Here is a 27,886-nt window from a genome sequence, read left to right as displayed (position 1 = left end):
ATTTCGGCCGCAAGTCCCGGATCGAACACACTGCAGGGAGCCGGGCTCCTAGCATCATAGTCATGTACGACGCTAGGATTCCCTGCCTTGCTGCGGGACAATTGTCCCGTACTGAAAACATGATTACAGTACGGGACAGTAGTTCCACGGAGAGGCAGGGACTCCTAGCGTCGTACATAACTGTGATGCTAGGAGCCCCGGCTCCCTGCAGTGTGTTCGGTCCGGGACTTGCGGCCGAAATACGTTCGGCCTTTACAGACCGAACATGCTCATGTGAACCCAGCCTAAGCCAAATGTGTCTTATTTAAAGATTATTTTTAGATTTTATGTGTGTGACAAAATCTCCGAGCCTCACCGTTTCATTTAGATTTTGCATGTCTCTAAAATAGTCCGTTAAAACGAATGACAGATATTTCCTTTTTAAGCAGAGATTTTTTTTTTTCTTTTCAAACTATTGATGTGGGAGGTACAACGGGATTGAAAGAGTTTCTGATTTCTTTTGTCTATGTGCACGTTTTTGTATGGATTTTGTGGATTCATTGATCCCTTTCCGCTTTACATAAAAATGTACTGTGATGGAAAGATCCTATCTATTAAACTGTATGATGCTGCCATAGACGACGCATAACACGGTATGTTCGCAAATAAACAACAGTGTTTCGAAAGAGTAAATGTAGGTTATTTATTTTCTATATATATATTTTTTTTTTCTAAATTGCTATAATCAGCCCATAAATTGCGTAAGCCTCGTGTTTTGTTACAAAGTCTATATTTTCCTTTGGCGGCTTTATGTGGGTTAGCACAGTTCTTGCTTTTCTCTATTTTCCTCTGGCATCTAGCCGTCCTATGTAGAATGCTGCTAATAATGTATTATCTGCAATTATCTTTCTGTGCATATTTTGGATTGTCTTCTAAATGTAATCTACAGAGTAAATAAATCCAATGTTCTGTGAAGAGCTCCAATGCAAATAAGCTTTTCTGTAATTGCAAGATAGGAAGCCGGCATTACTGCACGTTGCAAAGATACACATTATTAACTAGCGAAAGATAAATATTCACAGTCAGTTCTCTTCATTTCCGAATATAATTCTGGAGCACATCATGGCACTCACAGGGGGACAAATAAGACACTTATTAATTGTTTACATTTTATTAGCTGGATTATGACGTACGTTGAATTTTGAAATTAGTTTACAATTAAAAGGCTAGAGGCGCGCTGTACAATAAACCTCTGAATATATGTTTTAAAGCTGCGGCTCTGCTTTTAAAATCGGCTTATTTTTTTTTTTTTATAGTCTTTGATATTTCGGTACCTTGCATGTCAGTGCTGTTATTGCAATTTGAAATTACATTGCAGAGGCATTGAAAATGAACTAGGAATGCTCCAGAGCTATACCATGTATTTATTTTAGGAATAACACATTTCTTTGAATTATTAAACAGGCTTGCTACGTTGGGTTGTGCACCAGTAAGCTCTTTTTTTTTTTTTGGGTCACCAGTGATGTTCTACGTTCAGCCAAGATGTGGTTACTAAGCTGGATATACGTGTTAATTCTTTGTAATCGCATCAGTATTTTCCACCGGCACAATCAATAACAAATAATAATTTCACTTATCAATCACTTTGTCATGCAAGAAATCAAATCGGTGCATTTTACTATTTCTGCACAGGTTTTGTTTCTAATTATTTGCAAAGTAAATGGTGTCAGTGGGGGAATGAATCTTCCATGCGGCATCGGAAACAGCCGCTTTCAGTCTGCCATTCCTGTCACTTGTCTGATGTGGTTCCTATACAATGTAGTCCCAAAGTGCATTTGTTGATTGAAATATAATGTTTAGAGTGATGAAAGTCCATAGTGATTTGGTAAATAAGGCATTGTTTGTTTTGTTTTTTTCTAATTTTTAAGGAGCTTCTTCTGTCCGGCATGCCAGAAATAGACGTGAATGATTGGATGAAGAATACGGAATATACCAGTGGCTATGACAAAGATGATCAAGTCATTAAGGTAAAAATTGTAGTTCTGTAACTAACAGGTTTGTATTTGAATCCATATATTTTTGCAGATTGTTATGCTCGCACATTGATTGAGATTAAGTCCCCATGCACACGGCCGTTATACAGCAGCCATAGACTTCTATTGGCAGCAATAGACCTTACTGTGCCTCAGATTTCATATAAAAGTATAAAGGGTTTTTTTTTTACACTAAAAAACTAATTGTGTCATTGGATGCAGCATTACAAAGCTATTTTCCCCTAGAAGCATTATCTCTAGTGGAGAATATCTCTATTTGAGCTGCACACGGAGTGGCTACGGCTTCGGAGCCACAAAGGACTCTGTGTGCCTCGGTCTCACTATTGGCTTATTTGAGTGGTCAAGTCTTTAGTGTAACGATACTCCTATCCAGTTTGAAAAATGATGTGTGTGTTTATGTTGGTAGTGTTGAAGAAGGGGGCGGTTGTCATACACCTATTGATATCACTAATTATAATACATATTTTCTGAATTGCTGAAAAATCTCTCTGCAATTAATTACTTCATACATTTCTCATAGTGGGGTTCTGAGGATGGTTGTTGAGACTGGGCATGTATGGATGCCCTCATGCAGGCATGGCCATCTTTGATCCCAGTGCTTGCACTGTTATAACATTTTGATAACTATTGTAGTTAGAGAGTTCCCAATTCTAGACTGTAAGGCTAGTGCAGTACTTACTATCCATAATTTGTATCCATACCATAAATAATTCTGTCTGTCCTAAAGTGCAGTCTACAAAACTGATTTATTTTCAACACTTCCAGTTTCGGGTAGAGATCTTTTCCCTTGGATCCAAGTTTTTAGATCCTTTAGAGCCACCCAGAGTTTCAATTTCAACTTATAGGGGTATTCTCATTTTGGACATTTTATGCTATTTCCACAGTATATGCCATCAATGTCTGATAGATGCGGGTCCCATCTTAGGGACCCGCACCTATCGCTAGAACGAGGCACCCTGACCCCTATTCTACCTTGTCCTTCTGTCGCTGGTCCCTGGCCACTGGGTTACGAGGTGGTCGGGAGTACTGATATAGCTGAGCAATGCTTTTTCCGTAACTGCCGAGTTCCAGAAACAGCGTAGCTTGCTGTGTTACAGTTTCCGTAACTTAGATATAAATAAAACATGTACAAAAAATGTAAAGAAATTAACCAGTATTTTTTGCAATAAATAAACAACATAATTTAGAGACAAAATGAAAAAAAATGGTCTTGTCTTCAAGGGGTTAATCTAACACGATTTTGTTTGTTTCTAGTGGTTCTGGGAGGTTGTACAAGAACTGACGCAGGAAGAGAGAGTGTTGCTTTTACAGTTTGTAACCGGCAGGTATGTATGGCCCTTCATGATTTGCATACCGTATACAATGTATATTCTAAACGTGAAATTTACAACTCAAACCAAAAATTCACACTTACAACATTCCTCTTAATGTTCTGACACTTTCATTAGTGATTGCATCGAAGGATTGAAAGAGGCTCCGTCACCAGATTCTCAAATCCTTATCTCCTATTGCATGTGATCGGCGCTGCAATGTAGATAACAGTAACGTTTTTGTTTTTTTTTAAACGTTCATTTTTGGCCAAGTTATGAGCTGTTTTATATTTATGCAAATGAGCTTTGAAATGGACAACTGGGTGTTTTTTTTTTCGTTATGTCCAACTGGGCGTGTATTGTGTTTTTAACTGGGCGTGTTTATGTGTATGACGCTGACCAATCAGTGACCAGTCAGCGTCATACACTCCTCTCCATTTATTTACACAGCAGCGATGTGCAGCCACATACAGAGATTAACGTTAATCAAGTGTCCTGATAATGAATACACATAAAATCCAGCCTGGACGTCATGTGTATTCAGAATCCTGACACTCTTTTCTTTGAGATTTCCAGCAAGGGAAACAAAATCTCGTTTACCTCCGTAATCTCGCGAGATTACGCGTGGCTTGCTCGAATCTCACAGAAAAGATTCAGAAGTGTCCGGATTCTGAATACACTATATATATATAGTGGAGGAAATAAGTATTTGATCCCTTGCTGATTTTGTAAGTTTGCCCACTGTCAAAGTCATGAACAGTCTAGAATTTTTAGGCTAGGTTAATTTTACCATTGAGGGATAGATTATATAGAAAAAAAATAAGAAAATCAAATTTTCAAAATTTATAAATATTTATTTGCATTGTGCACAGAGAAATAAGTATTTGATCCCCTACCAACCATTAAGAGTTCAGCCTCCTCCAGACCAGTTACACGCTCCAAATCAACTTGGTGCCTGCATTAAAGACAGCTGTCTTACATGGTCACCTGTATAAAACACTCCTGTCCACAGACTCAATTAATCAGTCTGACTCTAACCTCTACAACATGGGCAAGACCAAAGAGCTTTCTAAGGATGTCAGGGACAAGATCATAGACCTGCACAAGGCTGGAATGGGCTACTAAACCATAAGTAAGACGCTGGGTGAGAAGGAGACAACTGTTGGTGCAATAGTAAGAAAATGGAAGACCTACAAAATGACTGTCAATCGACATCGATCTGGGGCTCCATGCAAAATCTCACCTCGTGGGGTATCCTTGATCCTGAGGAAGGTGAGAGCTCAGCCGAAAACTACACGGGGGGAACTTGTTAATGATCTCAAGGCAGCTGGGACCACAGTCACCAAGAAAACCATTGGTAACACATTACTCCGTAATGGATTAAAATCCTGCAGTGCCCGCAAGGTCCCCTGCTCAAGAAGGCACATGTACAGGCCCGTCTGAAGTTTGCAAATGAACATCTGGATGATTCTGAGAGTGACTGGGAGAAGGTGCTGTGGTCAGATGAGACTAAAATTGAGCTCTTTGGCATTAACTCAACTCGCCGTTTTTGGAGGAAGAGAAATGCTGCCCATGACCCAAAGAACACCGTACCCACTGTCAAGCATGGAGGTGGAAACATTATGTTTTGGGGGTGTTTCTCTGCTAAGGGCACAGGACTACTTCACCGCATCAATGGGAGAATGGATGGAGCCATGTACTGTCAAATCCTGAGTGACAACCTCCTTCCCTCCACCAGGACATTAAAAATGGCTCGTGGCTGGGTCTTCCAGTACGACAATTACCCGAAACATACAGCCAAGGAAACAAAGGAGTGGCTCAAAAAGAAGCACATTAAGGTCATGGAGTGGCCTAGCCAGTCTCCAGACCTTAATCCCATCGAAAACTTATGGAGGGAGCCGAAGATCCGAGTTGCCAAGCGACAGCCTCGAAATCTTAATGATTTACAGATGATCTGCAAAGAGGAGTGGGCCAAAATTCCATCTAACATGTGTGCAAACCTCATCATCAACTACTAAAAATGTCTGACTGCTGTGCGTGCCAACAAGGGTTTTGCCACCAAGTATTAAGTCTTGTTTGCCAAAGGGATCAAATACTTATTTCTCTGTGCACAATGCAAATAAATATATATAATTTTGACAATGTGATTTTTTTTTTGTTTTTTTTTATATAATCTATCTCTCACTGGTAAAATTAATCTAGCCTAAAAATTCTACACTGTTCATGTCTTTGACAGTGGGCAAACTTACAAAATCAGCAAGGGATCAAATACTTATTTCCTTCACTGTGTATATATATATATATATATATATATATTAGTGTGTGTGTTTTAATAATGAAAAAATAGGCAGCACTCCGTAGTATCTGAAAAAAGGAGGTGCGATGGGGCAATAAAGTACCCTCTCTTTTTCACGAACTACGGAGTGCTGCCTATTTTTTGATTACTGTATAGTTGGGACCTTGGTCTGTTCCCTAGGGCTTGCACCCACAGTTTCCAGGTGCTACTGGACTATTTTTGTTGTGTGTGTGTGTGTATATATATGTATATATATATATATATATATATATATATAGTGTACATGTATGGATCTCTATAGAGATAGCTATAGATGGAGTTATCTATAGATCTCTATTTTATATAGATATACAGCTATATATGTGTGTGTATATATATGTATATATATATATATATATATATATATATATATATATATATATATATATATATACACACGACTTTATTTACTGTCACATTTAGAAAATGATCTGGTTTTTGGTAGATATACCATTGGCAGAACTATATTTTAAATATATATCAGACCCTTGAGTAAAATGAAACTATTCTTTCAGCTGCCAGATCATTTCGTTGTTTTTTTTTTTTGTGTTTTTTTGTCTTCATGTTTCTATTAACAAATAAATCTGCCTCCTTGCTCTGGTTCACAGTCTATTTCCCCGTGTTTCTTCATTACGATCTCATCTCTGTCTAAGCATAGCTTTAGTACCACTTCAGTGAAAAAAATCAAACATTCCTTCCCCTGGTCGCAGACCATAAAATTAATTCAATGGATCTGGTAAAACAAATACATTTATGATTGCAGCTTTTAAGATTCCTGAATGTCTTTAAGAATAACTGCGATGCCTTTGTCTCCTGCTGTATATCAGTAATAACGGAATGGCTTGAATTCTGATCGTTGCATTGTTTATGAAGCAGTTCTGTGGTCCACATATAGATAAATGAAAGGCTTCACATGAATCCTATACAAAGAAGTCTCACTTCTTATAACCATTTCCCAACTGCTTAATATTGAAACTTACCTAGAGTAATTCTTATTGTTTTATTCTAGAGAATATGCGAATAGTAGTCATGTTGGCATCTTTTTGAATTATGAAATTCCCTGCTTTTTCGAAGTGTAGTTGTTCCTTCGGTATATAGAATCAGTATATATTCGGTATATAGAATCCGTGTTCTGTAATGCTCAGGTGGACCCCTGAAATGTGAAGGTTTGCATTACCTCTTAACCTTCCCTCGGCTGTTGTACAGCAGTATGGCATTTTATTTTAAACCTTGATCACAGTTGTGTCCAAAAACTGACAAAAGGAAACGGCACTGGAAAGTGTATATCACACTATATATTTAGTGCTCACATCTAAGATCTGACCCAAGCCGTTTCAGGACGAAATGTCCAGTTAAAAAAAATAAATCGTGTTGGGTGTTTGCTCAGACAGTACAGAATTTCATTGTGTTTTCAGGATAGTTGAAGAAAACTTGTAGATTTCATTATTGTAACATGTTTTAATGTGTAACATGTTTTAAAGTGATATAATGTATTATCTTTTGATGATACTTTACAGTAAACACCTGTATTAGAGGTGAAATCTTTCTAAAAGTCATCTAAAATAGCAAACAGATCATTACGGAAGATCACATTAGTGGGGGTCACAACTTGTATCTCCTCCCATTTCCTTAGCCATAACCATAAAGGGCCCGAACTCCTACATTTTCATCAAATGAAATCTGTTGCACTGAAAGCCTTATCTAAATTTCAGTAACGTGAAGTCTTGTTCTGTAAAGATTCACAGCCCCCTCCTTCTGGAAATTGGTGTTCTTTCCAAGTTTTAATGTACTCTGATAGTTCTAACCTGTATCAAGGTGCCTTGTACTTGTGTTTACTACCTTTGTGATAAGATCTAATCTAGCTCTCCTAAAGGAGGGAGTTAAGGCCCTTTTTCATGGGCCAATTATCGGACAAACTAGAGTTTATGTGAACGCTTGTTCCCGATCATTGCCCAGTCTATACAGAGCAACCATCAGCCGATAAACGAGCAAACACTTGTTTATCGGCTGATTTGTATCCTTTATGCAGCATGAAATATTATCTTTGAGGCAGCACATCTCCCTGTGTAAACAGGGATGTGCTCCCGACATGATGTAAATGTATGGGGACGAGCAATCGTAATAACAATCGCTATTCCCCATGCATGGTTTCTTGGAGCCTCTTTATTGAGGATTATTCTTTGCTTGCTGGATAGAGAAGTGTATGCCTTGGGGGACCATTGTTCTATGATGATATGGCCTTCTAAAACCTTCTATCAATGAGTTGATGAAAAAAAAAATATGAAGATGAGAGATTGCTTTTTAATTTATCGTCCCCATATTTACAATAATTTCTCCATGTAAACAAGCGTCGATCGACATGCTATATTGTCGATTGGCACCGGATTCTGCCCATGTAAAAGGAACTTTAACTAGGTTTTGAACAGCTCTGACAAGTAGAAATACTCGGTAACCCACAAGGAGTTTTTTCAGCCTGTTTGTTGGCTTTACTGCTCTCGATGAGGTCTCGCTGGTGCCCACGAGACCTCTAGCCGTGTATAACCAGCTTTGGGTCACTCTTCCGTTTTTATGGGAAGTATGGTAAAAATGCTGCTTCTCCGTCTCTTCCACAGACCGCACGGTCCATTTGCTAGTTGAAGTAATAGCTGCAATATAAAACCTGTTTTGAAGATCTCTTCATGTAAACAATTGTAATCAGAAAAGCTCGGCATTTGATTTGTCAGTTTCTTCATTTCTTAGTTGACTGGGTTTCAATTTATTTCCTTCTTGTTTACAACATTTTGTATAATTCTTTCGTGTAGTTTCATGCTACACATGGGTTGCAGCAACAACAATTCATGTGCTGCCATTATTACACTGTATCCGACATCTACATATGTAATAAGTCATGGTTTGTTTGTCATTTTTGTTCAGTTCCAGAGTGCCTCATGGCGGTTTTGCATATATCATGGGAGGAAGTGGGCTACAAAATTTCACCATTGCAGCTGTGCCATACACATCAAATATGCTACCAACATCTAGTACATGGTATGTTAAGAAGATCACCGCTTAATTTCCATGTTAGAGTGCAAACATTCATGCTGTATATTCTAGATCTGATTTTATTAACATTGTGTTAGTGTTACTCTTCTTTACCATCTCTATATTTCATATCACATTTATGTGAACGTGGACCGACCTTTACATTTTAAAGCAGTCTTCGTATAGTTTTCAATAAGATCTGATTAGCAGAATCTGAGACGGGCAAAATAATGCCAGAATATAAGCCAGTTTATGAGGGCTTGTGTCCGGTCTCCTTTCAAATGGCCTTTTAAGTGTGAATGCTAATTTTGCTTTCTTGCCAAGAGCAGATTGATGCCGTTTTATGGGAAAAGATTCCATATTACATTGTAATTTATTATGTCAATCTAGACTCGGAAATTAGAGGGCAGACTCACTCAATGATTGACAGTGTTTACATGCACCCTCATACAGGAAAGGCTGTCAGTCATTGAATCAGATAACCCAATGGAGTCATAACTGCAGGGAAACTTCATGAAGTAACAGGATTATAAAATATCAAGCCTTTCTCAAATTTATATAATGATATAATTTATAAAATTTAAAAATGCCCTCTCTAACATATAAAAGCTCTGGCCCTTTAAGAGGTGAGCCAACTTCAGATGAAGTTGACTTTCCACATGCAGTGAGCAGTCCTAGTCTCACAAGATTATGACTGCTCTGTAAGACCTGCTTCTGAGCTGGGAGAGCCCATTGTGAGGGGAGACTGTGCGGAATTGCCACACGTGTTTTCATGCGGCAAATCTGCAGCGTAATACCGTACCAGCATATTAAATGAGATTTCAATAAATCTCATCTACACGGTGCAGATTTTTCTGCACTTAAATTGACCTGTGGTGCGGATTTTAAAATCCACAGCATGTCCGTTTATCTTGTGTTTCCACTTGCGAATTGTATCTGTCTGGATTTAAAGAAAAACGCACCAAAATATGCAGGGTAAAAACGCACCTATTTCTGCATCAAAATGTAAAAACCGCACCTAAAAACGCATAAAAAAAACCTGCACGATTGGGTGCGGCGGTTTTAGCTGCGGAATTTCGTGCGTATACCTGCAGATTTTCCACATCAAATTACGCAACGTGTGCATTCAGCCTAAGGGTCCTTCTACACGGCGCCGTGGATCGGCGCTTTTGCTTCTTTGACAAGGAGCAATGATTGATTATGTATGTGGACGAGCGCTCATTAATCCGATCGCTCGTCCCCATCCATTATTATCATGTCTGCAGCGCGTCTCCCTGTTTACACAGTGAGATGTACTGCTGACAACGATGATTGTTATTGCTGCCTAAATGAGCAGATCAGCCGACGAGTGAGCCTTTGCTCATTCATCGGCTGATCGTTGCCCTGTTTACACAGGTCAATATACGGGAATGTGCGCTAATGTGAACGCCCGTTTGCCCGATCATTGGCCTGTGTAAAAGGGCCTTGAATATGCAGCATATGTACAGGGAAGAGCTCTGCTGCTATCTTACTTCATGCTGAATGTGATTGTTAGCAGCAATGTAAAATCATGGAGCAGCGAGACGTGGAGGAGGCTGCTGGGTAATATGAAGAGTCTCTCACTAAAAACACCAAAGATACTACTTCTCGTCAGTGACTGTTGCTGGCTCTGTGTGTGTGTGTATGCTGGGAGAGACTTGTATTAACCCTGTACCAGCATTTGTCTCTTCCTCTAGCAAATAAACCTTTAGGCCATGTTCACACAGGAGGAATTTGCATGAAATCTGCCCACAAACCACCTGCTAGCGTTGTCATATTCGCTTTCTGAAATCTGCATGTCATTATTGATCCGGAAAACGTGGCTGATTTCCACACGCGGAATAGCGTGGGGATTCACAGCCCATAAATGGAATCTGGAAATCCGTGTTAGAAATCCATACTTTATGTGCGATCAGATTTTTCCAGCTACCGAATCTGCTGTAGGAACATAGCGTTACAAACCGCTATTCTCTAGTAGTTTTACCCTTTACAAGCAGCTTTGTCCTCCTCCTCTACCAGGACTGCATAATACACTGGAGAATCGTATCAAATAGCTAATAAAACAATAAATTATCCAACAATAAGTTCCTGGCTAAAGGTGAGCAAATTCTTCCATTCCATTAACATGCATTGGAGAATTAATTCACTATATTTGAGATTTCGGACTAAAAGGCAGAGTAAATCCTCACAGGACTCCTAGAAGAGACCATGAGAGTCCTTCTTACCCTGCCCACGCACAGTGATTGACAGCTTTCCTTGTATCTGTGTGTACAAAGAAGGCTGTCCGCCTGTGTGGGTGGTGTAAGCAGGACTCTCATCGTCTCTTCTAGCAGTCCGGTCAGGATTTACTCTGCTTTTTACCAAGAAATCCTCCTTCAAATCACATAAACCTATGTATCACAGAGCTCCGCTTCTCTCCCTCTGTGTTATCCTACTCTCACATAGGGCTGCAGAAATCAGGTTCCTTTTAAAGAGAGTTGAGTGCCCGATAGTCCTTCCATTCTAGAAGTCCGCCATGGTTCAAGATCACGGCTCCACTAATTTGATATTCCCACATGTACTATATGACTTCTGCAGACGGGCATCATGCTGAATGTAACCAGACGGCATGGCATGAATTTAGCCGTGTCCATATAATCTTCGATACAGAATCGCTTTGCAGGTATTTCCTAGGATTTAGTAAATATGGCTCAAATAGATGAGAGCATGTAGTGCACATATAGATTTACCCTCTGAATGCCAATCTAGCTGACGTCTGCTGTGGATAAGCAGCTCAGAACAAGAAGCGCATCACCACCATATGTACTGCTCCTTTTACACTGATGCTGTAGTAATATGCTCTTCAGCTGTGTCTGAGCGCTTTGTGACCAGATTGTTTGTGGTAGCTTCACCTATATCAATCACATATATTTTCTATATTTATATTGGTAAACATTTAGACCACGCTTAGCACTATTGGAATTTCTTTTTCTTCTTTATACTTGGATGTATTTCGCAGCTATTGACTATCATTTTTAGTCTTCTATGTAATGCTGGTTTATGTCTTTCAGCATCAATATGCTTAAATTGCCTGAATACCCGAGTAAGGAAATCTTTAAGGACAGGCTTCTTGTGGCATTGCACTGTGGAAGCTATGGTTACACAATGGCATAATGAAGAAAGAAAAACTCATCTGACTACTGATGCGCAATTCGGAGTGGCAGAACCAATTTAAAAATCTGTCAAGAGGAAAACAAGCTAGATACTGCCCACGGGCAGGGCTGACTTTCAAAGATTTGTAAAGTACCTATTTTCTCCTAGATTAAGTGTTTGTGTGGATGTATGATTTGAAAAGAAAAGAAAAAAAAAAAAGCTGGTCTTCACTTTACATCGCGACTTTCTGATAACAGCCGGCGAAACAAGCTGCAATTTGCAAGGGAGGAAAACCTTCACGTTTCAGGCTAGTTTTATATCTTCAGGATGTGTGCGGTGTTTAAATAGTGTATCAATTTGCTTTTTAATCTGTTTTATTATTTTTCTTAAGGTTCATTTATTGAGGAAGCGTGTGTTCTGTATGTTGTAAAGTCTACAGATGTAAATGTTTGTGCTCCGCACTTTTACCATTTTAGTGTACATATGCTGTAAAAGTGAATTGTTTTGTAATCCTAGCCTGCCGCTTCCAAAGTTCCACCTTTTTAATTTTCTTTAGAACCATTTTACTTGCATCGTGCAGCAGGTCAGTTTTCACATAAGTTATTAAGCGGGTCATCTATTTTTATTTTATCGCTGGCCGGGAAATGGGCCGTCATATTTTATGGTTTACTCCTTTTTTTGTCCTTTACTATTACACCTTTTGGTCTGTTTAGTTTATACATTTGTTGTGCAAAGTATCTACAATGTATTTTTGTACAAACAAGCTTACAAAATAAAGTATTTTATAAATTGCGTTGGACAATTTGTCACAATATTCAAATGCATTTTCTTTTGAGTGTTCACTCCCACGGCAGATCATTAATATTGTAGTAAAAATCATAAATTATTGAAAACGACCGAGAAGCCGCAAAGGCTCTTTAATTGATACGATAAGAGCAATAGCACCAGGCTAAAGTAATATAAAATGGAGAGGATTATGGGTATGAACATAATACATTGGAGTGGTCACTTTATGGATATACTAATAAATCACACCCAGGCTATGCACTTTTGGTTCCAAATCGGAGCATTCATTGGTGATAACACAATATTGCAATTGTTAGCACATTTTAATTGTTGCCCTCAAGCAAACTACCTACTGCATTGGTTTCTGCAAAAGTTTTTCTCCATTGTTCAAAAGCCTACTCATTTATTTTAGGAAGAATCTAGATTTATGTCTAGTGCAACTATATATTGCTGCTGCTAAAATACGAGGAGATCTTGGCAAATCATTATTCATACATAAAATTATAAAAGTCAGGTCAGAAATTGTTAATTTTGAGTTGACATATAATTTGGAGTTCTTCTGGAAAAAAAAAGCTGATTTATAGATGCGAGCCGGTTTAATATCGTTCTGAAACTCCCAGGAGTGACTTTCTTTGCTAAATACACTGAGATAACATGTCCAGGCAGCAATTGTAGATTGTCAAGCCGATAAACATTGCAGTGAGGGGAAATTCATGCATTATGAACCCAATTAGATCAATGGGAATAGAAGAATAGATCAGATAAATATTATTGCTTAGAATTTAATTTCGGATAGTCTTATACTGTAGCTCCGTTTTAATGGCACGCAGAGTTAAATGAGAACCGGAATAATTAGTGGCTTTCCAATGAGACATTTGCACATTGCTATTATAAGGTCATATTAAAGGGAGGCTGCTAATTGCCATCTCTTATTACATCGCTTCTGTACCAAAACTAAGTTACATATTGCGGGTTTTCGATTTTCTTTTTCTGTTCAAAATTAAATTGGCAATTTTTGCTGCTATTAAATAATTGAATCCTAAACCATTATCTACCCGAATACTGAAGGACCCAACATATTAAAGGGTAGCTAAACTTTCAAAAAACTTTTGATCTATCATAGCGACATGTCAGACGGGTCCGAGCACTGACACCTCCACTGATCACTTAAACAAAGCTTCAGAAGCGCTTGGATGAGCACAGTGCTGCTTTATGGCTTTTTAGAGCTGTGTACGGGCTCAATAGAAAGTCTGAGTCCATACACCGCTTGCTGGGCTTTTTGGGGAAAGCCGATCAGAAACGAAGTGGCACAGCGCTTATTAGTCAATCAGATTAATTTCTTAAGGCTAGGGCTCTGTGGTGACACGGCATCACCCTCAGTTTACATTACAATTGCAGCTTTACTGCGATTTGTGCCTGTTTCTTGATGAGAGTTTGTTGCAAGTGACCATGCACCCTTTTTTTACCCACAAGGAAACATTCAAGTTGCACATTATGATTTGATTGCAACTTGTGGTACAGAAGTAGTGCTTTTTATATACCTTTCCATTCAGTTACTCAGGTGTGTTCCATGTTTTTGTTCCCAAAATATGCTCTTATATTAGAATACAGTATAATTTGGATTTCATACTATATTCACATTTTATCTACAAAGTGTAAAACTAGAATGCTGAAATCATTATTTTCAACTTGCTATTAGAACCAAGCACTCTAATAGGACAACCAAAAGCCAATGGGCCTCATATATCAAACCTGTCTAATACTAAAACTGTCTTTGTTGCTCATAGCAACCAATCAGAGTTCCGCTTTCATGTCTAAAACTACCCTAGAAAAAGGAAAGCTTAGCTCTGATTGGTTGCTATGGGCAACATAAACTGTTCTACTGTTAGTTTTGATACTTGAGGCCCATTGTGCCTAGTGGGGCAGTGCCCACATTATAGGTTGCTCCCACCCTAGAGCCACATTACTTCTATGCAGTTTTATCAGGTACCTACTACTAGTGCCCATGTCGTAGTGCAGGTCAAATTTAATAATCGCATGGTCCTATTCAAATTGTAGCCTTAATACCCATATAATGGTGCTAGCTATAATATCCATGTAATAAGGTACCAGCCACAGTTCCCATAGTATCATGATCACGATGATACTGTAATCTGAGGGTGAAAAGAAGGGGCAGACAATCTGAGTGCCCCAGAATGGCCTCTGCTTTTATTTGGGAGGGAGCGGTTTTGCGGCTTTTCTGACGATCACTGTGCACAAATCGTGGTTCCAAGTGTGCAGTAAGATTTGCAGTTCCAGTTAGAATAGCTTTTGTAAAGCTAATTGCTTGGAGAAGAAAACACTGAATGGGAATAATATACTTCATATTGAAAATAGGAGAGAATTGCAAACAGAAGGGATTTCTCTGACTAAAATGTCAAGGCTATAACCCGAGTGCTTTTATACAGTTTACAAAACTGCATCCTGACCTCTAATATTCATTTTCATATTCTTTATTAACTCTTGAAATTTTACAGCGTGAATATCAAATGTAAAACTGCTCAAGGAAGATGAGCAATGAAATAGAAAACCCATTATTCTTTACAAATGTCGAATAGCAAAAATCCCCAGGTACATCTGCACTGTAGTCTATAGACCATTGTGACAAAGAACGTAGCATACCATTGAAATCATCAGCTATAGATATTTTTTGTTAAAGCATCTCAAATGATTATTAACCCCTTAATGACCTAATACGTTTTAGTCTTGGACTAGACACAGTTGAGCCTTTTTAACATGTGCTGTTTGAACAACTATCATTTTATTTTTAGGTTATACAAGTAATGCTTAAAAACAAAATATATTTTTTATACAAATATTTATTTGTCTTTTATTTCTTTGTCGTTAGTGCTAAATCGGAAGACCAAGGTTTTTTTTGTAAAAAATAATCTAGCGTTTCTAATCCATGTAAATAATTTTTGATATCTGCAACAAAACTAAGCGGACAGAAGCTGTAAAAAAAATAAAATAAATAGAAGCTTCTGCTTTCTATTCGGAGATCAATAACAGACCGTATTCTCAACAATTCTGATTGGCCAAATAATAAGGAAAACGTACTTTTACTTTCCATCTCCTGCACGATTTTAAATGTGGCCAGGAGAGTAGCGGGTAACACGCTGGGCAGTACAACGTGCGTGAGTCTAATTCTAATTAATAAGACTCGTGCACAAGATGCATTGCCTATATCACTCTTGGCCCTATGTAAGATCAGGCATTACATCAAAAGTAAAGTGACACTTCATTGGCCCCATAAAATCACCTATTGGAAATGGAAAACTATTAAGTTAATCAGAATCTTCAATAATCCCTATCCTGATATTATTACAGTATTATCTGCTTAGAGTTAATAGAAGTCACATTATATGTTGCTATTTGAGACTAATGGCAAATTGCAGCTCTGATATGTAGTACAAATTTAGCAAAAAAATTTGCAAAAATTAGCATTTTTCTAAATTTAAACGTATCTGCTTGTAAAACAGATAGTAATACCAAACAAAATAGTTACTAGTTAACATTTCCCATATGTTTACTTTGTTTGCATCATTTTTTGAATGTCCTTTTATTTTTCTAGGACGTTACACAAGGCTTAGAACTTTTGCAGCAATTTCTCATATTTTAAAGAAAATTTCAAAAGGCTATTTTTTTCAGGGACCAGTTCAGTTCTGAAGTGTCTTTGAGGGCCTTATATATTAGAAAATCCCCAGAAGTCACCCCATTTTGAAAACTGCACCCCTCAAGGTATTCGAATCAGCATTCACAGTGCTTTAACCCTTTTAGCGTTTCGCAGGAATTAAAGCAAAGTAGAGGTGAAATTTACACATTTTATTTTTTTTGCCGAAATTCATTTCTAATAAAAAAAAATTGTAACACAGAAGGTTTTACCAGAGAAATGCAACTCAATATTTATTGCCCAGATTCTGCAGTATTTAGAAATATCCCACATGTGGCTCTAGTGTGATAATGGAATGAAACACAGGCCTCAGAAGCAAAGGAGCACCCTGTGGATTTTGGGGCCTCCATTTTTTTGAATATATTTTAGGCACCTTGTCAGGTTTGAAGAGGTCTTGTGGTGCCAAAACAGTGGAAACACCCCAAAAGTTACCCCATTTTGGAAACTACGCCCCTCAAGGAATTTATTTAGGTGTATAGTTAGCATTTTGACCACACAGGTTTTTCGCTAAATTTATTAGAATTAGGGTATGTGCACACACACTAATTACGTTCGTAATTGACGGACGTATTTCGGCCGCAAGTCCCGGACCGAACACCGTGCAAGGAGCCGGGCTCCTAGCATCATACTTATGTACGATGCTAGGAGTCCCTGCCTCGCTGCAGGACAACTGTCCCGTAGTGTAATCATGATTACAGTACGGGACAGTTGTCCTGCAGCGAGGCAGGGACTTCTAGCATCGTACATAAGTATGATGCTAGGAGCCCGGCTCCTTGCACTGTGTTCGGTCCGGGACTTGCGGCCGAAATACGTCCGTCAATTACGGACGTATTTAGTGTGTGTGCACATACCCTTAGTCTGTAAAAATGAAAAAACATAGAAATTTTAAATGTTTACAAGAAATAATCAAGAAAATGCACCACAACATTTGTAAAGCAATGTCTCCCGATTACGGCAATATCCCATATGTGGTAATAAACTGCTGATTGGACCCACAGCAGGGCTCAGAAGGGAAGGAGCGCCATTTGGATTTTGGAGCACGGATTTGGCTGGATTGGTTTTCGGTTCCATGTCGCGTTTGTAACACTCTGGAGGGACCAAAACAGGAGAAACCCTCCAAAACTGACCCTATTTTGGAAACTTCACGTCTCAAGGAATTTATCTAGGGGTATAGTTAGCATTTTGACCACACAGGTTTTTTGCAGAATTTTGTGGAATTAGGCAGTGAAAATGAAAATCTACTTTTTTTTTCTGAAAAAGCATAGAAATTTTTAATATTTACAAGGAATAGAGGAAAAAAAGAACCACAACATTTGTAAAGCATTTTCTCCTGATTACGGCAATACCCCATATGTGGTAATAAACTGCTGATTGGACCCATGGCAGCGCTCAGAAGGGAAGGAGGGCCATTTGGATTTTGGAGCACTGATTTTGCTGGATTGGTTTTCGGTGCCATGCCACCTTTGCAACGCCCTGGAGGGACCAAAACAGTGGAAGCCCCCCAAGTTACCCCATTTTGGAAACATCCCTCAAGGAATTTTTCTAGGGGTATAGTGAGCATTTAGACTCCACGGGTCTTTTGCAGAATTTATTAGAATTCGGCCGAGAAAATTAATATCACAATTTTTTTCCACTAAATGTTGAATTTTCTCATTTTCACAAGGGATAAAGGAGAAATAAACAACCAATTTTTGTCAAGCAAATTCTCCCGAGTACGGAAATACACCACATGTGGTCATACGTTTTTTTAAATTAGAAATGAATTAACCCTTTCAGGACTGATCCATTTTTTGCTTTCTTATTTACGTTTTTCACTCCCCGCCTTCCAAGAGCCATAACTTTTTTCTTTTTCCGTCAGTAGAGTGTTGTGAGGGCTTATTTCTTGCGGGAGGAATTGTAGTATCTATTGACACCATTTAAAGTACCATAAAAGTACTGGGAAATGGAAAAAAAATAGGAAAATATAGTAATATAGGAAAAAAATCTGATTCGATTTTTTTTTTTTTTTTTTTTTTTGTAGTTTTCGCTTTTACAGCTTTCGCCGTGCGGTGAAAACGAAAACGACAGCGATTTTGGCGGTCTAAATTCTTTAAGTTTGTTACGGTGTTCACCGTGCGAGTTAAATAATGGTATATTGTAATAGTTAGGCCTTTTACGGATGTAGCGATACTAATTTTGTTTAATTTTTTTACATTACTTTAGAAGAAAAATGGGAAAAGTGTTTTATTTTTTATTTTTTTTTTACTTTTCTTTCTTTCTCACTACTAATAGCTTTAATTCTTTAATTCTTCTACACATTTTATTAGTCCCCTCATTGGATCGCTGGTACAATATACTGCAATACATATGTATTGCAGTATATTGTTATTTTTACAGGCTTCTGTAACCACACGATCGCTGTTCCTGTCCATTAGTCCCGGGTGTCAGCTGTAATACACAGCCGACACCCACAGCGTATGGAGCTAGCTCAGCATGTGAGCCCGCTCCATACATCAGCCCCGCACCATGACGTGCTATTAAGTCATAGTTCGCAAAGGGGTGAATGCACAGCGGATGTGTGAATATTGCCATTTTCCACTGATATGACATTTTAGTGCATAATAATCTGTGCCCAATTTGTGCCACTGAAGACAAATACCTCATAAAGCGTTAAGCGGGTTCTCCCGGGTATGGCGATGCCATATATGTGGGCACAAACTGCTGTTTGGGCACGCTGCAGGGCTCAGAAGGGAGGGACGCCATTTTGCTTTTGGAGCGCAGATTTTGCTTGGTAGTTTTTCTGTTTGGGGTTTCGCTGGTATTTTAGATGTGTGGCCGGTGTCACACTGATAAATGGTGTCGGATGTTACCCGCTTTTAGAAAACACTGCACATTTTGCATCGCCATATTCTGAGAGCCAGAACTTTTTTTATTTTTTCACCACCGGAGCCGTGTGAGGGCTTATTTGTCGCGGGACAATCTGTAGTTTTCATTGGTACCATTTTGGGGTACATGCGTTTTTTGTTTTTTTGATCACTTTTTATTAAAATTTTTTGCAAGCCAGGTGACCCAAAACAAGCAGTTCTGACAATGTTTTTTAGTTTATTTTTTGCGGTGTTCACCGTGCACTATAAATGACAATTTTACTTTATTCTGCGGGTCGATACGAATATGGCGATACCATGTGTATATAGGATTTTTTTATGTTTTGCAGCGTTTGCTCAATAAAATCACTTTTTTATAAAATTTATTTTCTGTGTCACCATATTCTGAGAGCCATAACTTTTTTATTTTCCAGTCAAAAAAGCTGTGTAAGGGCTTCATTTTTGCAGGACGGGTTGTAGTTTTTATCGGTACTATTTTCGGGTACATGCGACTTTTTGATCACTTTTTATTCTCTATTTTGGGAGGGGTGGTGACCAAAAAATAGCGATTCTGGTGTTGGTTTTTATTGATTTTTTTTTTGGGGTGTTCATCGTGCGGGAAAATATAACACTAAGTTTTATAGTTTTGGTCGTTACGAACGCGGTGATACCAAATATGTGTACTCTTTTTAACGTGTTCATTTTTTTCCTATAATGAAAGTCTTATTATAGGAAAAAAATTCAGTGTTTGTATATATCACTTATAATTTTTACACTTTTTTAAAACCATTTTTATTACTTTTTTTTTTTTACTTTTTTCACTTGTTTCACAAGGGGACACTTAGTCTTTCAGCTCCGATCGCTGCTGGAATACATTACACTACCTACGTAGTGTAATAAATTCCAACGGTCATCGTGACGTGACCGTCACACTGACAGGAAGCCTTGGAGGACCGGCCAGGGGCTGCTCCTCCGAGGCTTCCGTACATGGCAACCCGGAGGTCATTGTCTGACCTCCGATTGCCATGACAAGCATCGGCAGCCCCCACAATCACTTCGGGGCTGCCGATGTGCTACAAACCCCTTAAATGTGGCGAACACAATCTGTCGCCGCATTTATGGGGTTAATTGCCGAAAATCAGCGGCGATGGTCCGCTGACCGGCAAGACTGGAGTGTCAGCTGTCGGGGACAGCTGACCTGCTGGTTCCCAGACACAATATATCATGAAAAAAAATTGAGAACAAGTAGTCATAACGCCACAGGTCATAGAAAAAGGTATACATTTTATTTCATACAGTATCATAAACACAAAACATATAAAAACAGAATCTATATGTGGATTACTCAAGCAGCGGTAATACAACCAAGGGCATGGTAATAATGTTACACTCTGAGAAGATATGTGTAGCAGATAGTAAACACAGACCACTTAATATATTATGTCTAGTTACCTAAGTGCCAAGTAGGTCTGATGTCTCTTATTTCAAATGCCACAGTACATAACATTAGGGCATCAGACAAAATTCCAACCCTATTTGGAAAAAGTACTTGGCCCACAATACTGGACAAAAATCAGGGGGAAAAAGTTGCCCTGAAATGACCGGAGCTGTCAAGCTACGCCCACCTGGTATCACCAGGGGGGCCAGTGTAGCGACTCTTACCCATGGAGATGAGTGAAGTAGTCCCCACAGTGACACTGACCAATCAGCGTCATACACTTCTCTCTATTCATGTATTCAGCACATAGTGATCCTGAGTTGTTCCTTATGTGCAGTCACATACACGCACGTTAACGTTACTGAAGTGTCTTGACAGTGAATAGACATCACCTCCAGCCAGGACCGAATGTCTATTCACAATCCCTACACTTCGGTAACGTTTGTGTGTGACTTACAGCACAGCAACTGTAATCTCGCGAGATAACGCTGTAAATGACCACAACATGATCTCGATATGCTGTGCTGCAAGTCCCACATAAACGTTACCGAAGTGTCGGGATTGTGAATAGACATCCCGTCTTGGCTGGAGATGATGTCTATTCACTGTCAAGACACTAGTAAAAACACTATAAAGCTAAAATCGCTCATAACTTGGTGAAAATAGATTGTTTTTCTAAATAAAAAACACTGCTGTTACCAATATTACAGCGCCGATCTCATTATGTAAGATATAGGGCACTTCTAATGTGGTGACAATGTGGTGGCAATAGTAGGAACAGACCCAGCACAAGGGATAAGGCAAACATCCCCTATGTTTCTCTTCTCCATTGTGTTGGTATCTATTACTACTTTTGATCAGAAATTTCACAAGCTGACTTGTGGCAAAGGTGGCATCCTATGACAGTGCAACATTTGAAGTCACTTAGCCCTTCTGCACAACCCATACTGTAGGCATTGTTTGTCTATGAAGAGATCACGCTGTGCTGTCATTTACAGTGTGATCTCGCGAGATTATGCTTGCTGTGCTGTAAGTCCCACACAAACGTTACCAAAATGTCAGGATTCTGAATAGACATCACGTCCTGGCTATTCACTCTCAAGGCACTTCAGTAACGTTAATGTGTGAGTAAGTGACAGCACATCGTGATCTCGCAAGATCACGATGTCCAAGTACATGAATGGAGAGAAGTGCATGACGCTAATTGGTCAGCGTCATACACCTCTTTACAATGCCCCCTTGGTCAAAAAGTAAAAACACGCCCAGTTGTCCATTAATAAAGTCATTAGCATAAATCTAAAATAGGTCATAACTGTCAAAATTGATAATTTTTCTAAATAAACACTGCTGTGATCTACATTACAGCGCCGATCACATTACGTAGGAGATAGGGCCTCTTTAAAGGCCATACTAACTGAAACAAGGGCAAGTTAAAATACCAGTTCCCAACAGGAATATAGGGGTGAGGCACAATTACAAAACAGTAATACACATCCACTCACACACCTATCATTTAGGTAAAGGGGCTGGAAACGTTGTATTAAAATTGCACACAGCTAGGGCTGCTATAAGGTCTCAGCCACATGGTTATGTGTAGTACACCATACTGGCTAGCAGTCTATTGGTCAGGTACAACTATTGGATCAGAAAGTCTGCCAAGTACCTTTTAAATACACCTACAAAGTATTAACACCCACTTCTCCCCCAACATCGCAAGGGCAGAATTCGTTTTCCATAGATAATACACAAAGTTTTACCTAAATACTACTATACAAGGTAAAATAATACTTCCATACAGTTCTTACACAAGTGTCCAAATAATGCCACCAGCCAATGCTGAAGTAATACTACCATACAGGGATGTTTCAGTTAACCTTTTTACTACCCTAGATCACCAAGGATATTTTCATTAATCCCTAACTAGATGTTGGCATTACCCTTTTACTACTCTAGATTACTAGTGACACAAAAACAGCTAGTATTTTGTAGCAGTGTATGTTGGTATTATGGTAGAATTATGTGTATGGAAGTATTAATTGGATGCTGTATATTAGGTTGGCACTATATGGCAGTATTATGAGGTCACTGTTTCAGGTTGTTATTATTATGGCACTATATGCCTGGATAATATAAATACGGCATGGTTTGAGGTGGTTTACTGATTAATACTTCATTTAGTGGTTAGATAAAAGGTAACTTCCCAGTGGTCTCAGCCAGTAAAGAGCTTCATTGAAACATCCCTAATGTTATAAGGTGTTGAGGCGGCTAATGGAAGTGGTGTTTGGGGTTGAACAGTCAAACTTTTTATTTTATTTTTAGTGATAGTTTGTATATATAGGGGACATTTCACATAATATTTATTTTATTTAGTGATTTGTTTATGTTATTGATGTTTGATCAGGGCCACACCATACTTGATGAGAAATAAGCAGAAAGCAGGGACCGATAATTTAGCCGTCAGCCATGCATTTCTGCACATCCTTGCACAGATTTCAAGATGGCGAAATTGCAGCAGATGCTTCTGTACGATGGTTATTTTACATTCTGCAGAAGTGTGTACATGTCCTGAATTCAGGGGGCCAGGGGTCTGCAAGAGATTAAAGTTACAAGACCGCAAGGATTATCAGAAGTAAGAGTGAGTTTGGGAGAGGTCTGTGAGTGATATGAGTGTCAATGACCGTACACCTCTCTTTCATTGTCCATATGAGTGTTAGGAACTGCATGTCTGTCCCTGACTGTACATATGAGTGTTAGCGACTGCAGGCCTGTCCCTGACTGTCCATATGAGTGTATGTGACCGTACGACTGTCCTTATGAGTGTTAGTGACTATACACCTGTCCTTGACTGCCTGTATTTGTGTTAGTGACTGAACGCTTATCCCTCACGGTCTGTATGAGTGTTAGTGAGCATACGCCGGTCCCTTACTGTCTGTCTGAGCATTAGTGACAGTCTGTCTGTCCTTGACTGTATAAACGAGCGTACATCTTTCTTTAACTGTCCACATAAATATGAGAGAGAAGACTGTCTCCGACTGTCCATATCAATAAGGGAGTGTTGCTATGGGCAGTGGTATGAGATGAGTGGCAAATGAGATTTTCCTGTAAATGAGAACAAGACCAGATAGTGGAATGATCTCTTATCTGCTGCTCAACTCTCATAATAGTGGCAGACACTTGTAAATCCCATTTGCTTGCATGAAACAAGTTTCCAATATGGAAATATTGCTATGAGTAATAAGAGAGGGGGTGACATTTCCATGTCCATCGGAGACTGTATAATGGAGTTCTCCCCTAGAAGCATTGCTGCATTGCTTTAATATGGCGCCATACAGCAGAACACGTAGTGACTATAGTAGCGTAATACAGAGCCACAGGGACTCCGTGTGCCTCTGCTCAGCCTCTGGCATTGAGGTGTATCAAAGTTTTTATTTAGGAGTTGTAATATGTAGTCCTGGTGTGGGTATGTTTCTTATTATTATTTATGAGTATTACGGAATATTCTTATTTAAATAGTTTGTTTTTTACCATAGTGAATTAAGACAGACTAATTTTACCTTCCATCATTTATTAACTTTCCCCAAATATGAAATGTTTGCGTAATCATGTGGTGTACAGTGATACATTTTGTTGTATTTTTATTTTTGCACAACAAACGTGAGTGGATATTATGTCATTATAGGATGAGAACAGATGTCCTGTCAGACCATAGATCTTGAGCGCTCATTAACTTTTACAATCCAGTATAAAATGCTATGCAGTAAAGCATCATTTTCAATGGGAGGAATGTGTTGAGCGTCTTATGCCGTGAATCCATAAGAACTATATTGTGTGAACAGCAAGCAATTTTCCAGCATCAAGTAAACCCCAGAAATGATTGGATGTCAGCTAAAAAGAAATATGAAAGTTAAAGCACTTTAAGATCCTGTTTAATGCATTTAAAGTAACCAACTATCTTTCAACTTTAATTTCTTAACCGCACATTTTGATCTGCGCACTCAGGTTATGTGTACAAGTAATAGCTAGATGTTTACTCAGTAGCCATTGTACCTCCAGATTTTAGTACCTACTAATTAGTTATTCATTTTTGTGATGTGTATTAGGTTTTCTTTAACTTTTTCCATTTTTTTGGGAAATGATGATGAGAGACATACCTCAAGCTTGGAGATGCTTTGACTTAAATATTGGGATGTTTTCATTATGTACACTTCCTTGATGTGCTTTTAATCATTATTTTGCCTGCTACAGATAGTCTATAGCCTGTGTTTCATAGGCAGCTGTGGTCTATACCTATCAACTGTGAAAGTGATTAATATATGTTTGTGAGACTCAGTTTTGTGGCATCAATCTTGTATCCTAAAGAATCCATCTTGTGCTTAAGAAGTCATTGTTCATTTAAGAAAAGTTTATGCTGAAATTGTCTGAAACTTTCTGTCTTTCTCTCTTTCTTATCTGAGTCTACTACAAGGAATATGTAATGGCCTTGTAACTATGAACGGTATGAGAAGGCCCTTTCATTGCAAGTGAAACAAAGTAAGATCAGAGTTAATTCTGGCAAGAGAATATGGATACTGTTTGCGGCAGGTGCAGAGATGGTGTAGAGTTTCATGAGCATTATAGTTTTACATTTAAAAAGTCTTTCTTGCCTGTGATTGGATAACCTCAAGCCTACTCCTCTTTTAAAAGATATTATTGTGATGAGATTTTTGCAATAAACCAGAGAATAATATTTGAGCATACAAGCAGTGTCTGTGTCTCTTACTTCTATCCGTTATAACCTATGATTTGGATCTGAATAAGATTCCTGAGAGGGTATTGGTTAACATACCCGTATAAAACTGCAGTCTAATATATTTTGGCCATGATTGCGTCAACAAGTAGGCTTTCACTTAGACCCTGTTCACACTGAGTTTTTTTTTTTACAGGTTTTTTTCCCAGAAAAACCGCGGCAACAAACTGCCAAAATTGCCTCCCATTGTTTTCAATGGGAGGTGGAGACGTCCAGCTTCAAGATGTAGTGTGTGGCAGTGCGCACAACATCCTGCCACTGGAAGGCATCAGGATCCAGTGAGGCGGTTCCTGGACCTGAAGACATCGAGAAGGGTAAGCACTGTATATGATATGGGGTCGATTCTAAAAACTCTTTCTTGTCTGTTTTTTTAAGTCCATTGGTACATGCTAAGTACGTGCCTCCAACATTTCACAGTACAAATATGAGGAGTCTGTGGTCTGAATTTATGGGATGTGGTCTTTATTTATTTAGGGTTCTGGTATGGGGTCTGAATTACATTAGGGGTCTTATCTGGGGTCTGAATTTATTTAGGTAGGGGGTTAGTGGTCTAAATTAATTTAAGTGTCTGTCTGTGGTGTAGATTAATTTAGGGGTCTGATTTCTGAATTTATTTGTGTTGCCAAAGTGGCTGTGCAGATGTGAGGTGCCAAACTTGTCTCGGCGGCAAATTCTGCAGTTATCAGGAGAAGTCGTCATAGAAGTCACCGGATGTAGTAGAAAGTGAAAGAGAACATCTTCAATCAGAGAAGACGTCACTTGGGTTAAGGGCCTGTTCACATCATCGTTCATTTCCGTTCCGGGGTTCCGTCGGGTGAATCCCGCAACGGAAAGTGAAACTGACAGCACAGCTTCCGTTTCAGTCACCATTGAGCTCAATGGTGACGGAAACATCGCTAATGCTTTCTGTTCGTCACCATTCCGGCTGGTTTCCGGTTTTCCGACGGACTCAATAGCGTAGTCGACTATTCTATTATGTCAGAAAACCGAAAACCAGCCGGAATGGTGAGATCAATGGTGACTGAAACGGAAGCTGTGCTGTCAGTTTCACTTTCTGTTGCAGGGTTCACCCGACGGAACCCTCCGACGGAACCACGGAACGGAAATGAACGGTGATGTGAACAGGCCCTAATAGATTTATAGAGGAGCAATCACGTCTCCTGATATGTCTGTTTTAGTAAATACTACTGGAGCATTGTTTCTATAAACTCTGTGTTGTTCCGTTCCTTAGTTATTCCACCTGGAAATGTATAAATAAGACCTGGGCTACATAAATACATTTTGTACCTATAGAGCTACAGCTGCAGTACAAAGCAATACATTGAGCTGCATGCAATCTTGTGGACTGCAGCCAGCACCGTTCTGGCCCACTGGAGGATCTTCAGGTGGGTCCAAGAGCCGCGCTTCATTTCTTTCTGGCCATGGAGCAGAGAGCCATTTGCTCCCTGCCCCACTGCTTAATCTTGCAGGCCACAGAATGTTAAAGACCAGAAGGACATCGGCGTCCCGACACCAGTGACGCGATGATGTCAGTGCGCCATTGACGTGATGATGTCACTAAGCCACGTCAAGGAATCAGCCAGAGGACCTATGCACTCGTCGTGGAAGCAGGGTTAGGTAATTTTTTTTTTTCATTGTCACAAAGGGGACCTAGTTGAGGGCATAACTACCTAACTACCTAACTAAGGGGACCTGGGGACCTAACTACTATATAGGGGCACAAAGGGGACCTAACCAATATATAGGGGCATAAGGGGGACCTAATTACTATATAGGGGCACAACTATAGGGCATCTATTATAGGGGGGCTCAAAGGGTACCTAACTACTAGGGAAGCATTCCTGTTTAGGGAGGGCACTATTGCTGTGTGGGGCCTAAATTTTGGTACTATTACTGTGTGGGGACTAAAGGGGGTGGGGCTGTCACTATTACTGTGGGCCACCAAGCGTGAGCATTATTTTGGTCTATGGATCGTACATTTTTGTTCAGGGTGGGGAGGGTGCTGGCGAGGAGTCAAAGATGTTTGTGTTGCAAATTTTGTAGAGGTGATTTGTGGCCGGAAGAAGTAGTCATGGTGTTTTGGGCTGGATGAAGAAGACAAGGGACAGTGAACAACCCCAATCTGAAAAGACATATCTGGTGACTCTCTGGATTTCACTGCACTGTAATCACTTATATGGCCTGCAGAGCGTCTGTGAAGAACTGGTATCTACCACTATTTTGTCACTATACGGTTGTAATATTGGTCTTTGTTTTACTACACACGTATTATTAAACAATTAAGAGTGATCACATTATTTCTATATAGCTGAAGGGTGGGTCCCAAGAATTATATCCTCTTGTGGGGTCAAGGTACTCCAGTCCGAAACGGATTGCAGCTGTCAACCAATTAAATAGCGCTACAAAAAGTCTCTGTGTAGCCCAGGCCTAATTGATAACTGAGTGTTACCAATCTCCTTCTCAAAAGCATGTGTT

At 39.2% G+C, this 27,886-nt stretch overlaps 1 protein-coding gene across 4 annotated transcripts in view; it reads left to right on the top strand.

Annotated features, from left to right (window-relative positions):
* HACE1 (HECT domain and ankyrin repeat containing E3 ubiquitin protein ligase 1) overlaps positions 1-12,641 on the top strand; it is a 105,959-nt gene extending 93,318 nt beyond the window's left edge. For 3 of the 4 annotated variants that reach the window (XM_075862213.1, XM_075862211.1, XM_075862212.1), the window contains 4 exons: positions 1,908-2,006; positions 3,288-3,358; positions 8,592-8,705; positions 11,768-12,641. In XM_075862213.1, coding sequence (XP_075718328.1) covers positions 1,908-2,006; positions 3,288-3,358; positions 8,592-8,705; positions 11,768-11,870 — 387 coding nt within the window. In that variant the 3' untranslated portion in view covers positions 11,871-12,641. The remainder of the gene's footprint in view (positions 1-1,907; positions 2,007-3,287; positions 3,359-8,591; positions 8,706-11,767) is intronic. The other variant, XM_075862215.1, reaches the window with a different exon arrangement.
* Positions 12,642-27,886: the final 15,245 nt, after the last annotated feature.

Source organism: Rhinoderma darwinii, chromosome 4, assembly GCF_050947455.1.
Source record: "Rhinoderma darwinii isolate aRhiDar2 chromosome 4, aRhiDar2.hap1, whole genome shotgun sequence".
NCBI lineage: Eukaryota > Metazoa > Chordata > Amphibia > Anura > Rhinodermatidae > Rhinoderma > Rhinoderma darwinii.
Note: the sequence above shows the minus strand (reverse complement) of the source record. Positions and strands in the feature narration are given on the sequence as shown.